At 33.8% G+C, this 15,877-nt stretch overlaps 1 protein-coding gene and 1 long non-coding RNA gene across 20 annotated transcripts in view; one reads left to right on the top strand and one right to left on the bottom strand.

Annotated features, from left to right (window-relative positions):
- Window positions 1-15,877, bottom strand: part of LOC129751152 (TLD domain-containing protein 2) — a 637,530-nt gene that overhangs the window by 93,836 nt on the left and 527,817 nt on the right. For 18 of the 19 annotated variants that reach the window (XM_055746481.1, XM_055746483.1, XM_055746482.1 and 15 more), the window contains 2 exons: window positions 11,255-11,311; window positions 10,982-11,059 (listed from right to left, as the gene is read on the bottom strand). In XM_055746481.1, the coding sequence (XP_055602456.1) occupies window positions 10,982-11,059; window positions 11,255-11,311 (135 nt within the window). The remainder of the gene's footprint in view (window positions 1-10,981; window positions 11,060-11,254; window positions 11,312-15,877) is intronic. The other variant, XM_055746478.1, reaches the window with a different exon arrangement.
- On the top strand, window positions 11,493-12,769 carry LOC129751156 (uncharacterized). The gene is made up of 3 exons (XR_008738622.1): window positions 11,493-11,829; window positions 11,891-11,968; window positions 12,040-12,769. It is a non-coding gene; the product is annotated as an uncharacterized LOC129751156 (long non-coding RNA).

Below are 15,877 nucleotides of genomic sequence, written 5' to 3'. Positions count from 1 at the left end.
ATAAATGAAACTTGATAAAACAAACAAACAGATAAACGTATTAAATCCATTTTAAAGCCATTACTCTGACGCATCTGAAAATAAGCTTTGCATCTACACTTGCCCCAATATACGGGACAACGTTAACTTAGAAATTTGTTTTTGCCAACTTTTTTGAATATTTGACTTTCAAAGAGAAAATAAAAAAAACGCGGAGAGTTTATTTAGTGATGCAACTGATATTTTTTGCTTTAATAAATTAACTAAAAAGAAAAAAATTGCACTGTATGAAATCGATAATTTTCATACCATGATAAGTGTTTTTTGGGAAAACTTTAAGCTATAATTTCTCATGTCCACGAGTTTGGCATATGGCGATACATTTTTTTAACATAATTTTGACGCAAAAGGATAGATATTTAAACTGCTTCGAAGGGCGAGGATGGTGAAAAAAGCTGTTTGATAATGTTTATAAAAAATCCTTTTCATCGTTTTTTTTTTTCAAATTTCGATAGCTTATTTTTTTTAACTTAAAAAATACATCATCTAAAGCTCATCAGGGGCAGGAAGTGCTCATAATACAGAAAATCAGGAATATACTCAAAAAACTGTCCCGATTCACGCTATTGATCGGTTTCCAAAATTATGTTTCCATCAAGTACAATGTGCAATAAATTCCAATATGCGAATCATTTTCTTTCAATTAGTAATTTATGTAAACTCGAGCCGGATAAATCAGCCTACCTTCTTCAAGCAGTGGGGGACAAAATTGGAAAAGATGGGGGAGCTCCCATGTAAGTTTAAGATAAACAGCTTTTAAAAGAAGGGACCATATTTTAAAAGAGGGTTTTCTTGCGTACGGATATTAAGCATAACTCAAAAATAGATGTGACAATTGTTTTTATAGAAGTTCGTAACTTCCCATTTTGGGGAAAAAGGTGGAAAATCCATAAATATTGACATTATTTGAGTCATTATGAAGCTTTAAAAACAGAGTACAAATTTCAGACCTTGAAAAACAAGTTTAGAGATCAAGCTTCAGTAAACAATATATACCATATTTGAATTGCAATTCTGAACTCCAGCTGCAGCTCTCATCTCAAAGTTGTTGGTTCTAAACCATGATGAGGTTTGATTTAAAAAAAAAATGCTTACAAATATCTTAATTTGAATAAATTTTTACAAATTACATTAATTTTTGCAAGGTGTAGCAATGCACACCGGGTCAGCTAGTAGTTATATAAGTCAGACATAAAACCTTTAATCAAGTAAAATCCTCTAGTTATCAAAATTTCATTTTTGAAGCTTAAATTATAACTTAAATAAGCTTAAATGTTCAACTACACTGACAAAGAAATGTTAGAAAATGAGTAATAACGTGAATGATAAAGACTGATGAAAAATTTAAAATAATGATTTCAAAACTTTTGTTATTAATATTGAAAGCACAAATCAAATACAAAGTTAGTTAACACTTCGTATCAAAATTTATTTTTAAAGTTGCAACTTAAAAAGTTTTTAATTTTCAATCGCAGGTTTTTAAGCTTTAAATTACAAGTTCTGAGTATTTTGTCTCTTTTCATTAAAATATTGGGTCCTGAATGAACAGAAGGTTGAAATTATGTTTTATTATTAAAAATTTGGAGTTAAAGGCTTATGGTTGAAGAACACGAAAATTCAGAATTTAAAAACAAGGAAACAATTGATAAAAATATGTCTTAAAAATTAAAAAGGTTTGATTAAAAAAAATCCGACAAGTTGATTAGAAAATTGAAAAAAAAACTGTACAATAAAATTCGGTAAATTTTTTCGAAAATTTAAATAACAATATGGAAATAAAAAAGATTAGTTTTTAAAAACATTTCAGGTGAAGTTTTTTCAATAAACATTTTTCACTTTTACTATAATGGTGCTTATTTTTTTAAATTATTGATTTGGTAAATAGTGTCCTAAACTAGAAATTTTGTCAAATTCGGCCGAACACATTTAGTTTTGGTGATAAAGAGTTTATTACTTTTTTTTTTCTTTATTAGGCATATCACTTTATACAAAGTTTTTATTTGCTGATGGTCTATATAGTAATTTTATTATTTAAATCTAAATTTGAGTTTGTTTGGATTGGGGAACGGGAAAGGGTTAGGTTTGGGCTTCCTATCATGAGAGACAGTGCTTGATTTGCACTGATTCACATAAGTGAAGATGGGGGGTTTTCTGATATTGCTCTGATCACTTTTAACATCCATTTCTGGATCGGAGGAAGAGCAGTTAGTGTGCTGTGGATCATTCCGTTTCTTCGGTGAGAATTTATTACTAGTAAAATTGAACATTTATAGATAACTGATTATGGAAAAAATGTCATTACAAGTATTTTTGAAATCACAGCAGAAAGTGTAAAAAAAACTTGATTCTATTTAAAGCTCATCAATTCATATAAAACTTTTATTTTTAAATAATATATTTTTGATTTGAGTTTTGTAGAAAAAAGTGTAGAAACTTCTCTAAAGATTTTTAATTATGTTCAAAAGTCATTTCAATAACAAAAGCTGATAGAAATATTGCATACATATTTAGATTCAGGGAACCCAAATTAGTTGAAATTACCGTTTAAATTCATTGCATCTAAGAAAAATGTAAATTTTGTGGCCTTGTGTAAATTTATAAAACCCTTTTTTAAGTATTTAGAAGAACAAAAAACACGAAATAAAATTGAGTATGAAATCGTTTTTTTAAAGAATATTCCATATCAACATAACATTTTTTATGACATAAAAGATTTTTTTAATAAAAAAAATGGTTTTTGTATATCAAGTTGTGAGTTCCAATACAAAAGGTTGATTGAACAAATTAAAAACTACAATCAAAGTTAGTTTCAATTCATGAACGTCAAATAACGTCGTAGATCGAAATGTCTCAAGCCAAGGGTGATTTATGCTGAAATTCCGCCAGAGGCGAAAAAATTTTATAACTGACTGATCATTTAACGTTACTATCGTCAATACTAACACGCGCAATTCAAATTAACTCTTTCATTGGTTTATTTTCGGTGAAAAAAGTGACTTTTGGTGATAAAAGTGACCATTTTTCGGAAAACAGTGACTTTAGTGACCAAATGATGAAAAAAGTGACTTTTTAGTGACTGACCCAAAAAAAGTGACCAAGTCACTAAAAAGTGACTCGCTACCAGCCCTGGATAACCGAAAGCAGGTTTGTTTTCGCAAATTCTTCTCCAGACAGACGACTCTTAAGGAAGTCTATATAAATAGTTGAGGTTTATTTGAGGAAGAAGCTAGCAATAGGGAATAAGATTAGTTATCAATGGATCCATTTAATCATAAATTAAACGAAGAATGAAACGAAAATAGAATAAAATTCAAGGAATTATCAATTAAAGGTAACAGAGTACTATTTTTTTTCAAAACAAAACGTAGTTTAAGTTTCTTTTTTTATTTCGTAACGTTCTAAACTCAACTATCATTCATTAGTAAATTTTGTAGAAAAATGTTTTTTTCTGATTTTCTGTGGAATTTTTAATTATAATTTTTCGAAATTTCAACAAAAATGTCTTGATGTTTTATTTTTCAAATTTATCACAAAAAAAAAACAACGGATCAACTTTTTATGCATTTAATTACGCTGTAATAATTATTACCTTGATTGAATCAAATAAACATCATAAGAGTTCAATACACTCAATTTCAGCAATTTCGGAAATATTACTTTTTTTTACCGAGCTACCTGCTAATGTATAAACATCTTCTAAATAATGCCGAAAGTGTTTCAACTTTTTGATCAATCTAATTGATTAAAACAATATGTTAATTTAAAATTCTCGTGACCGCACACAGGGCTAAATGCACCTAATAAGCGATCAAAATTATTTGCAGACAAACGGCAAACGATAGACATTTGATGTCTTCACAACATTTTCACATTTTTTGATGATCTATCGAATTTTTGAAAGAAAAAAGTGATTTTTTCCACCTGGAAGGGAAACAAAATTCTTAAAATAATTAGTTTAGAGCAGGGATGAACAACTTGTGGCCCTCGAGACATGAAGCTTATCTGAAATTAAATTTATCTCACAATTTCTCACGATCTCAAAATTGTGTGAAATATTTTTGTTCAATATCAATGACAGAAATAAGGAAAGTTTTATAATAAATACTGGGTTAACGATTATAGAATTTTTATCATTTTGACTCAGTGAAATTCTGATTTCTCGACAAAAATAATATCTACCATTCTGTGATTTAACCCAAATAGTTTGTAACGAACAACATTTTTGGTGCCTATGTTTTAATAACTGCTTTTGTAAGATTTTGGCGTTCTGAATTTAAAAAATTTCACAGATTTCGTCTATCACTTTTAGTTTCAGTGATGTGGCGCCTGGAAGAAAATGTTTTGATTGATCAGTTTTGAGTACAATCGATCTTTCATAACTGATAAACTAATAAACCTATATAAAAACCAAAAGCTGATTTTCAATCAATTTACTACCCCTACATTCAATCAGGGACAAAGTTAAAAAAAAAATCAATCCTACAATTTAAGAAATTCCAAAAAAAATAAGATTACAACTTCTTCTGACAGATTCCTTGCACCTCGGAAAAATATAGAATTTGTTGTCTTGTGTGATGCTATTTTTAGAAAATTCATAAAGCCAAATATTAATAAAATTGAGTCATTTTACTTAAAAATCAGCAATCCACATTGTCAAAGTCGTAAGATTTTCATGATACTGCCTTAGAAATCCTATCTCAGAGGTATCTAAATTAAATTAATAAAATTTAAGTTATCTGAAAATTTTTCTAGAATCAAAAATTTAAACTTAAAAATTGACAAGTCTGGTTAAAAATCCCTGAAATTATGAATTTTTCATGGTTTTGAAACCTTACGAGGGTTGTCGGGGTTATTCTCAGAAAACGGTTCAAATCTTTTTACGACGCCTTTAATAATTTTCGTTTTTTTTTTTATCAATAAAAGGAAAGCAAATGATGTTTCCTTTTTGTGAAAAAAATAATATTCGCTAAACATTTCAAATCAATTTGAATTGAAAAATCATCAAAATTAAATTTATTAAATTTCGGCTGGTTTAATTACCATAAATAAAAGAAAAAAGTGTATATAAAAGAACATGCATTCGTTTTATATTTCCTTTTCTAGTTTTTTTTTCGTCGAAAATTTGTCGCTATAAAAAAATACGTAAAGCTCTGCACCCTTTTATTGGCAAAATTTTATTTTAATGCGGCCCGCCGAAAAAAATTCAAATTAGAAGTGGCCCGTTGCTTTAAAAGGATGCTCATCCCTGGTTTAGAGAATTGATGTCTTCACAACAGTTGTATATCTTATTATTTTAAAAAATTTTATTGAAGACAGCATAGTCAAGATCGCATGAAAATCATAAAAGTTACGAACGATTTGAAAATAATACAAGCAATGTGTTATTCAAGGGATCGACTGTATTTTTATTAATGTTAATTTTTACGGCAAATCAGTCCAATCTTTTTTTTATGACACGAACTTTATTACATTCCCGATGTTTCGGTGTCGTATGACACCATCTTCAGGGATGAAATAGTCGTTGTGTCATGCTTTTGTAAAAGCGTACTGTTTTAGATTCCGTTACGATATTGAAAACGATAACACGCCGAGTTCTGTCAACTAAAAGTTACGGCTAAGTGTTTTCTCGATATTTGTGAATCTATTCTAGTAACGGAATCTTAAACAGTACGCTTTTACAAAAGCAATACACAACGACTATTTAATCCCTGAAGATGGTGTCATACGACACCGAAACGTCGGGAATGTAATAAAATACGTGTCATAAAAAAGCTTGGACTGATTTGCCGTGAAAAATAACAATAATACAAGTAGTTTTGAATTTTTATTTAATATCTTTTTTAGTATACGTATTACAAACTTTGTATATTTGAAAAAGTGGTTCAAATTGTTAAAACAAACAATTTTGTGGAACATGTCAAATACATATTTCAACTGAGAAAGGAGTTACACTTCAAAATATCCAAAATAATGCCTTTTTCAGTAAGTTATAACCTAAAGAGTTCGGCCAAGTTCGAAAAAAATTTTGAGTGGGTTTTGTTGGTCAAGTTATTGGCTTTCTATTGGTATGTATATAAATTAACATTAGTTTTCTATAGATTTTTTGCAAACTAGCAATCAGCTTTTTCCTCTAGAAACACTTAAAATTCGAAGAAAAAAACCCTCAGGTTTTGCTGTTTTTTAGAGGAAAAAGCTTGTCGTTAGACGAAAAATCATGTAAATAAAAATAAATAAATAATATAAGCTACATGGTGGCCAACGAGTTTCCATTTTCCCAGTTTCGGTTTTTCCCGGTTTTTCGATTGACATTTTATGACCCTCCCAGTTTTGAAACACACAAATGAATATGTTTATCAGGGTTTTTATTTAACCAAAATAAGAGTTTTTTTTTAATGTAAAAGTAAAAGCACTGATCATACTGACAAGAAACTTAGAACAAAAATTCGATAATTTTCTGGCTAATTTTTTTCGTCAAATTTAGCAGGTTCGCAATACCGACGCACAGTGGTCCGAAATGACTTAAAGTGGAACTTAATTATATACTACAAAGTTGTAGAATACGTGAAAATATGAAACTTTGTTGAATACATCAAAACTCTATCTCTTTTCAGAGCAGAGTTATAAGGGTTTTCTTTTAAAAGTTATTTAAAAGTTAGTTTTCTAAACTTAACTATAGTTAGATGAGGATGTACATGAACAAGATGTTCTGAACATTTGTTGGGGCATTCAAATCACATGTTTTGCACAAGATTTCAACATTCTAATAATTTTTGTATGGAAACACGTAAAACACATCAAATATATGCTTGTTGTGTTCAAATATGAGATCGTGGAGACAAATGGCGCAAACACCAATTTGTTGCATTTAGTTCAAGCTTCAATGTGGTTTATTAGTATTAAAAATCCACTTGCACGTTTTTGCAAAAAAACTCGTGAAGTTGAGTAAAAATAAAACTTAAAGTTGCAATAAGTTGGCTTGGAAACGTCGTAGAATGTTGAAATCTTGTGCAAAACATGTGATTTGAATGCCCCAACAAATGTTCAGAACATTTTGTTAATGTACATCCTCATCTAACTATAGTTAAGTTTAGAAAACTAACTTTTAAATAACTTTTAATTATCGATGTGCACTTAATCGATCGATGTGCACTCTGGAATCGATATTGCGTACTGTTGAAAAAATTATCCAACAAACGAAATCGAGTGTCCAGTCAGTATGGTCAGTGGTAAAAGTGTGAGAAGATTTGAAAGTTTTTGTTATTTAAACTACAAACTAGTTTATCGCATACTGAGTTTGACTACTGAGCTCTGGTTTTAAATTCTAAAATTAGAAATATTATCATCAACGATGAATTTCGGGTGAATTATGGATCTTTACTCGAATTAATTGATTGATATTCTAATTTAAATTTTTTTTCTCAGCAATTTTGAAAACAGAATCCGCTGAATCCTCCTTAGTATTCTAAAATTGTGTTTCGATTCTCGTCTTAAAAACTAAGTAAGGTTTTTAATTGTATAATTTGAATTGGTTTTAGAGCCTGAGTTCTGGGTGCTTGATTCTGGACATGGCATTTTAACACATTGTGGATCAAATATGAGATATCTCGTTTTTTCGCTCGCCGCAAGTGTGTTACACTTAGAACCATAACTAAAAAGTTCTTTATTTTATCATTAAACATTCTTCGACAAAATTGAACATAACACTTGCCGTAATTCAAAGAAGTTAAGTTTGTGGAATTTGGTTCAATGATTTCTAACACATAGAGTTCCGAATTTCGCTGTTTCTCGGCTAGGATTTTTTTTCTTGGTCCTTAGGGTGTTAACAATTAAGGTTGTCCTCAATTTAAAAAAATAGCATAAAAGAAGAAAAAAAAAATTAATAAAATTGAAAAATGAATTCAGTGAATTCTGTGAAAATTTCAAACAAAAATTTATTTCTGGACAAATTTTTCAATAATTTTTGACATGTAACACAAACCAGAAAATTTTGTTTTTATAAGATTTTTTTTTGTAAAAAATTGAAGTATGGTTATGTATGATAAAATTGTCTACTGAATATTGTAATTTTTGATAAATTTTTCCATTCATTGCCCCAATTCAAAACAGTTCAAATTAAAAAAAACTCACAAAAAAAATTTCTTAAGGTGTTAAAAATCAAGGTTGTCAAACTTTATTGTGTTTTTGTGAAATAATATTCTGACTTTCTATGATTAAACTGGAAAATTCTGTGATGGTTTTCTGTGATGCTTTTTTCTTTAATTTTATTGAAAATTGGTTGTTTTCTACAGTTTGCCTAGAAAAATCAATTAACATTAGCAATCTTTCCGGACACGATTGCTAAAAAGTTAGTAAAATGTCCTAAATTAAAAAAAAAATTAGCAATCTTATCACATTTTCCTCCTGTTAAAAGTTAGGAATCCAAAATTTTTTTAAACATAAAATTTTCTATTTTAAGATAAAAATGAGCAAGATTGAAAAATGAATTTAGTTAATTCTGAGATTACTTAAAAAAATATTTCTGGACAAATTTTTAATAGATTTTGACGTGTAAATAACACAAACCAGAAAATTTTGATTTTATTAGAATTTTTTGTAAAAATTTGAAGTATGGTTATGTATGATAAAATTGTCTACTGAATATTGTAATTTTTGATAAATTTTTCCCCAGAATTCAAAACAGTCAAAATTAAGGAAATACACAAAATATTTTTGAACTGGACCACTAAACTGAGCACTAAAATGTATGTCGTGTGCTCAAAAATCACGATTTTTCATTTCCGACAATTCCGACTTTTTTCAACATTTTTCGATGGAATTTAGATCAAAATTTTATAGGGCTTATGAGATAAAAAGATAATGATGATACCAATGAACTTTAGAATCCAATAGGTTTATTTAGGGAAAAAATTATCCATAAAAAGTTTTCCCGGTTTTGATTTGAAATTCCAGGTTTTTTCCCGGTTTTCCCGGTCCCATTTTCAATTCCGTGTTTTTCTCGGTTTTCCCGGTTCTCTAGCCACCCTGAAGCTTGAGAGTACTTTGCAATTTTTTTCAAAAAAACTAAACATTGGGGTTATATTAAGTAAGAAAAAGGATTCGACAACTCGAATTTTGTCGCAGAAAGTCGATTCTTGACATAAAAAATTATTATTTTTGAGATAACACCAAATCTTGACGTTTCATTTATTTCTAAATAATTTGGATTCAAATTTAAAATTTCAATTTTCCGAATTTCGTTTGGTCCTTCCTTTGGTGATTTTTGAGTACAAAAATATATCAATACATTTTGGCCCGTTGATTAATGCCAATTAGTATGATCTCCACAGTTTTTCAACAATTTATGCTTGTGAAAGGAATTAAATTTAATAACCTACTTAACCAAAATACTTCTTTTCTGCACAAAGAACATTTACATACTGAATTTTGTGGGACTTGCCCTCCAAAAAAAAAAAAAACGATTTTTACTCAATTTTCTTAAGTTTAATATGGCGCCCTCCTTCTGTACGAGGGACTTCTAATTTCGTAGGAACAATTCAGGACCCCAAAAACATCTCCTTGTCAGCTTCACGTCATTCTGTTCGGATGTTTTCGAAATCTTTGAGTGACATAAATTTTTTTTTCCAATTTTCATTGATCTTGTCATTTTAAGCATTATTGTTATTTTGAAATCAATGCTTGTTTCCAAAATTTTGTAATTTTTTTGGTGTTAATTTTCTATTTGTTTGTAACTTTGGTTATTTTTTGTTTTTTATGAATGTTCATTTTTCACGTTATGTTTTTCCTCCTTTAAAATATTTGTTATATGAGATATACTTAAGACATTACTCTTCTTCGTTTGAAGAATTTCGTAAGAAGATTCATAAAGGATTCTGTAGAACAATTTATGGAAGTACAAAACTTATAGCTGCTAAATATAAAACCCTAAATAATATTCACGTCCCAAATTTTAATTCTATGAAGTCTGGAAAGAGAATGATTTTGTAAAACGGTAGTTGCCCTTGTGCCCTGCTCGTGTTGTTTTGGTAAAATTTCTTCATTTAAAACATAACTTCATCTATTTACACGATGCTTTTGACTAAACAAACATAAACGGCTAATAGAGAAAGTACTAAATAGAACAGAATAAAACTTAAAGGTTGTTTTTCAATTGTAAGATTACTTATCATCCTGAAAGCTAGAGCTATATAGTAGTGCACATTGTCAGCATCTGGGTAGTGCAGTTTTTAAGTTCTAATATTGTTCAAATTTGGTATTTTTCAGTCCATTCACATGCAAAATCTAGAACCGTGGAGTATTAACTGTACAAGTGTCGCTAGAGTTTGGATCGTCTCTAAGTAGAGTTTAAAAAAAGTGCCATCTATCTTTTACCGAAACCAAAAAAAGCATGAATTTTGTTTTTAGCCAAACTAAAACGTAATAACTTAAAGATCTGAACACGAGCTAAGTTGGGCGTCTTTTGGATGAAAAACTTATTCAATTGGATTCTCTGTTGAGAAATTTTCTAACTTTCAGTGTTCTTATCGGCTGGAAAGCTTAAAAATTTCCAGTAAACTCATAGACAGCAATGCTACACACATTTTCTAACATCCATTTCGTCAATACCGGGAATAACATAACAGGCTTCTCCACTACAAGTGTTACAATTATCGATTTAAACTGTACAAAGGATGGGAAAAGGGGTTAACGATCATTATTTTCAAGGAATTTTCTTGTTCCAGTATTCAGTACCTACGTTAATAAGCTACTTAGAGACAGAATAGAAGAATTCCTACAGGTACTTAAAAAGTGGGAAAGGTGAGAGAAAACAAAATCTACACAACAACGGGAAAGCACTGAGCCCGCACATAAAGTTTACAACGAAACATAGTTATCTTGTTGTTGTTTTTGTTTTTTTTTTTGTGGGTGGCAACAAGATAAAGGTAGCAAGTAGAAGGATTCTAACCTCACAACCATCCAAATCGTTGGATCCGGTTTGACTCTTGATTATATTATAGGTTTTAACGAACGGTGCCTTCAGGAGCTGTACACCGTTTCAAGAATGAAGGCATCCGAAGGTCGAGTTTCGCGAGTCGGAGAAATGCGGAATTAAAATATGGGATTAGTTTTTTTTTTTTGAGAAGGGACATTTCGCGACTTTCGACGGTCATTTTATAAGATGGTTCCAGCAAATATTCTACGGTATCTGGTATCGGAAAATTTAACAAGTTGAACTTACCTCCCAGGATTCGCGGGTGTACTCGGTTATCTCGCCTTCACTAGCAGACCTTCCATCCTGGAAAAGAAAGGGGAGTATTTAGATAAGTTGTTTCTTTTTAAAATTAGGGCAAAATAAAAACGACATTATGTTGAAGTCGAAAAATATCGAATAATGAAAAGAAATGCTTTCCAGAAAACTCCAAGTCTGAGTTCGCAGGGTTAATCAAACCCAAACCTTTGGTTTTGATTTACCTCCACACATCTATTGCAAATCTTATCTGAACCAAGGTTATTTTATTTACTAGGTTTTCTGACTTTTGCAGTAAGTAGGCGGGGACTGCGCGGTGAAGTGGTGAAGGGCTCGTTATCTTTGTTTACAAATATTAGAAAAAGTTTTCGGTCGTATTTCCTCAATGATTATTGTGTCTTTCCTCCTCCTAAATAAGCGGTCGGTCATCAAACACGGTGGAAAAATTGTGTACCTGAAGTTTCTTAAAACAGGGAACAATTCAGGATGGATACCAAAGTCCAATCAAAGTATCTCAATTTGGGCAGAATGATCTTGATTCGAAAATGGCAGAGACGTTCCAAAAGGTAAATTTAGTTCTCATTATTCAGTCGGATTACGCAATCGAAATATTTCATTCAATTTCAGCTGTGCCAAGTCTCTGCGTACTGCAACCTCTCCAATCTGAGACAGTCTTTGCAGTTTCAATGGACGATTTCCTCAACGGTAAGTGAATCGATTCAAAACAGATTTCCGATTGGTTTCTGCAATCTTAACGTTTTTTTTTTTAATTTTAGCTGGATCTCCGCGCACCGGAGTCTCTACGAAAAAATCGCATCCTGATTTAGGATGCAAAACATCCAAGATGAGCACGACCCTCGATATAGCTGCCATGCCTTAGCAATCTTGTCATGGGGAAAGCCAGCTCGATCTGACTGTCGTATATTAAGATACGCACGATTGCGGGGATGTGATGCAGTAATATGAAACTAGAAGGCATGTTACCCTCTGTCATTGAGTCAAGTCGTAAACGCAGTATTCAACACCAAAACCGTCTTGTAAAAAAAATATCAAAAACTCAGTTCTAAATAGGTAATTAGGATATTTTTTTCAATAAAATCCCATCTAGATATTGCTCATTTCCATTTTAGTATTGAATTATAATATTGATAGTATATGATATACATATATGAAAGAAAATATCAAACTTGTACCTAGAAACAGTTTTAAACTTGATGGTTTTTTTTATCAGACAGTTTTTTTTAAGAAACTGAAAAGTAATAAAAAACGCATAGCATGATAAAATATAAAATCAAGTTTAGAGCCATTTGAATGAAGGGTCTTAAACCATCAAGAAAATCTTGCAGGAAAATCGTATATTACATTATAAAAAATAAAATAATAAAAAAAACAGCGAGATCCGAGGTTTCAGCTTTCATGGAAACATTTGTCAATCCTTAATGCCAAATAATCTTCATTCTGCTTGAACAATTCTCGGGTAATAAAATTTTGAAATTGCTTGATTCTCACGGACCATTTTTTGGGAAGGGTCTTGAACTATCTCAATACATATAAATGATGGCATCCAACATCAAAAAACTGAACTGAAACATTTTTTTTGCAAGTCCTTGGGAATAGTTATCCACGCAATTCCCATATGTTTCTTTTTCAACATTTATGAATTTTTATCTGAAAACCTAAAACGGTGAAATGTTAATGTTTCATTTAATTAAAATATAAAAAAAAAACTAACAGACTCTCGCACCACACATGTTGCTGATTCCATCAATATTTCCGATAGTTTGCTTCTTCTCGAGTCTATGGGCAGTGTACGATGATGTTTTGCTTCGACTGCTGACTGAGAATTCAACTAACATCAAACTGATGTTCTTCTTTTGCCGTTTCTTCACATCGAGAGGCACAAACTTAGCCACCAATTGCACTCCCCCGGAAGCTGCTTAGGAACTAACTGCCGGGCGACTCAGTTAGTAATACTGTTTCAAGTCACCAATCGTTTCACTTACCGACAGCGAAAACGTCTGAGGGTATGTGAAAATGAAACAACGAAATCAGATCTCAAATAATTATTTGTAAACAAACGCAACGTGTCCATGGTAGCCAATTTGGAAAACCAGCATGGCTGATTCGGAAATTAGGCTGATCAGTACACCTACTATATACCCGCCTTGATCTGAACCTCCCCGCGGAGAAAGAGCAGCTTTACAGACAACTTAACAGCGTCGTTGAGAAAATTCCGAAGGTTGACAACCAAATCCTCTTAGGCGGCTTTTACGCAAAGATTGACAGATGAGCGGAATCGGAGTGCTGTTTGTAGAGTTTTGTGGCACCAACAATATGCTGATCGGTGGATCGCTCTTCTCCAATCGATCAGCACATAAGGTCACTTAGGTATCCCGAGATGGTCGAACAGAAAATCAAATTAACCAAATCAGCTCAGCCGAAAATGGAGAAGAGCCTCTTCCTTCGTTCAACGCGTTACTCGAAAGTCGAGAGCAAAGATTGCTTTGAGGCAGCGAGAACGACAAAGCCGATGTTGCAAACGATCTCAACATGGACCGGATTCACGAAGCAATATACATTCGAGGCAGCAAATGCGAAGAACTGGACGAATGTTACTCACTCATCTCCTGCTACGAGTTTAACAATTGCGTCGCCACGCTTATTTTGCTAGTTTTACCAGCCGAGCCCAAAGAAATTCACGGAGCGAGATAAAAAGGAGGGAGATTTCCAAATTCCTCCTCTTTGCACCATACGTTGCGGGCCTTTTTTTTTATTAGTTGATCACCCAGCCACCGCGTCCCCCAAGTATGCTACTCTGGGTCCATGGATGCAATTGGTCGACTCTAGATAGATACTATGTACCCCTACGCCATAAAGTCCACTTGGGGCCTTTGGCCGTAATTCCCATCCGGACCTGCATCGAAGACTGTACCCCAGATGGGAGACCAATTCTGCGGCTCAGCGCTCTTCGACTTACTCAGTTTCAAGTCAAAACTCCAGCATATATACCCTGCCTCTTTGTACGATTCAAGACTCAGGACCTCTCCTCTGACGACTCGACTTCCGGCCTTTACTCGTAACTCGGGGCTTGCTTGGTTTCCACGACTATCGTGCGCTCCGCCTCTGTTCGAGACCACTGCAAGAGACCTATGACCTCTCCTCTAACGACTCGAGATCTTGGCTCCGCTTGATTTGGCTCTCCTCTTTGCTCGTCCGTGTGCCGTATCGAGAGCAGCTTATCCTGGACACGCGCCTGTCACAGCACATGTCCGGGGCTTCACGAAACTACTCGGATGATTCCCGTTGAAGACGTCATCCTACACCGACTCGAGTGACTCACCCGCCGACGATGTGAAGTCGCTCTACCCGAGAGTATTCCGCAGCATGAATACTCTTCCCTCTACGAGTTCGACTGCGAAGAAGGTAAAGTCTTATCCCGCAGCTTCCGCCGTAGGAAGCGCGTTCTTTTCGGATAACCTGCGGCTACACAACGTTCGAGACGTACCTAACAGCTCGGCATACGCAGGAGGTAAAGTCTTATCTTTGTATGCTTTACAAGGATCATACGCACAGTACGGACGTAAGCATGTTAGTGCGTACCCCTTCGAACCTCGGACAGTTGAACACTGCGTGCTCTGGAGGCTCAACTGTGTCACCGCAGTTTGGGCAGAATGGTGAGGCAACAAGTCCAAACCAATACATGGTGGTACTGTATTAAGCATCCGTTACCAGTGAAGAACTGCGTCATGCAGAAATCCACCTCTCCATGTCTCCGATCCATCCAAAATCTGACGTTAGGGATCAAGCGATGGGTCCACGTGTCGCGTTCCAAGCTGTCTCACTGGTGCTGCTAACTGGACATCGAGGCCTCTATGGCATGTTTCCGCACATTGGTAGCAGAAGATAATCCCTCGTAGCAGAAGATAATCCCTGCCGAGGCACTCACTGTTTCCATTCTCTCACTGGTCATAGGGTGATCACTGCGCAAAACCGGTTTCCTCTTCTTAAGTCTGGCTTCGTCTGCCTTTTCGATGATACGTCGAATGGCATCCACCGTACTGCGGCCTTTCCGAAAACCAAATTCTTTATCGGATATACCGTTCGCACCTTCGGTGTAGAGCTGTATCCTGCTCTGGACCACCTTCTCTAGCACCTTTGCAGTAGTATCCAGGAGACATATCGGGCGATAAGCTGATAGGTTACCTGGTGGCTTACCCGGTTTTGGCAGGAGCACCAATCGCTGCCGCTTCCACACGTCTGGGAAGACCCTCTCATCCATGTATTGTGGGGTGTTCCATGAGCATGGCCTTCACTGCAACGTTAGGAATACCATACGGACCCGGAGCTTTGTTCAGCTGGAGGGACTGTCCCGTAGTTCCTCCAGCGAAATCTGCTCCTCTTCACGCGTATCTCAGTCATATGGGACCCTCAGCCATTTGGCTCCCTCGTGCTGTGGGAACAGCTCGTTGATGATTTCGCGCAGTTTGTTCGGACACGTTTCCTGCGGCACACCCCCACTCCGTGTCTTGGCCATGACAGTCCTGTAAGCGTCGCCCCAGGGGTTGTTGTTGGCGTGCTCACAGAGTTGCATAAAACGTGTCTTTTTGCTTGCCT

The sequence above is a fragment of the Uranotaenia lowii genome, chromosome 3 (assembly GCF_029784155.1).
Source record: "Uranotaenia lowii strain MFRU-FL chromosome 3, ASM2978415v1, whole genome shotgun sequence".
Taxonomy (NCBI): Eukaryota; Metazoa; Arthropoda; class Insecta; order Diptera; family Culicidae; genus Uranotaenia; species Uranotaenia lowii.
Note: the sequence above shows the minus strand (reverse complement) of the source record. Positions and strands in the feature narration are given on the sequence as shown.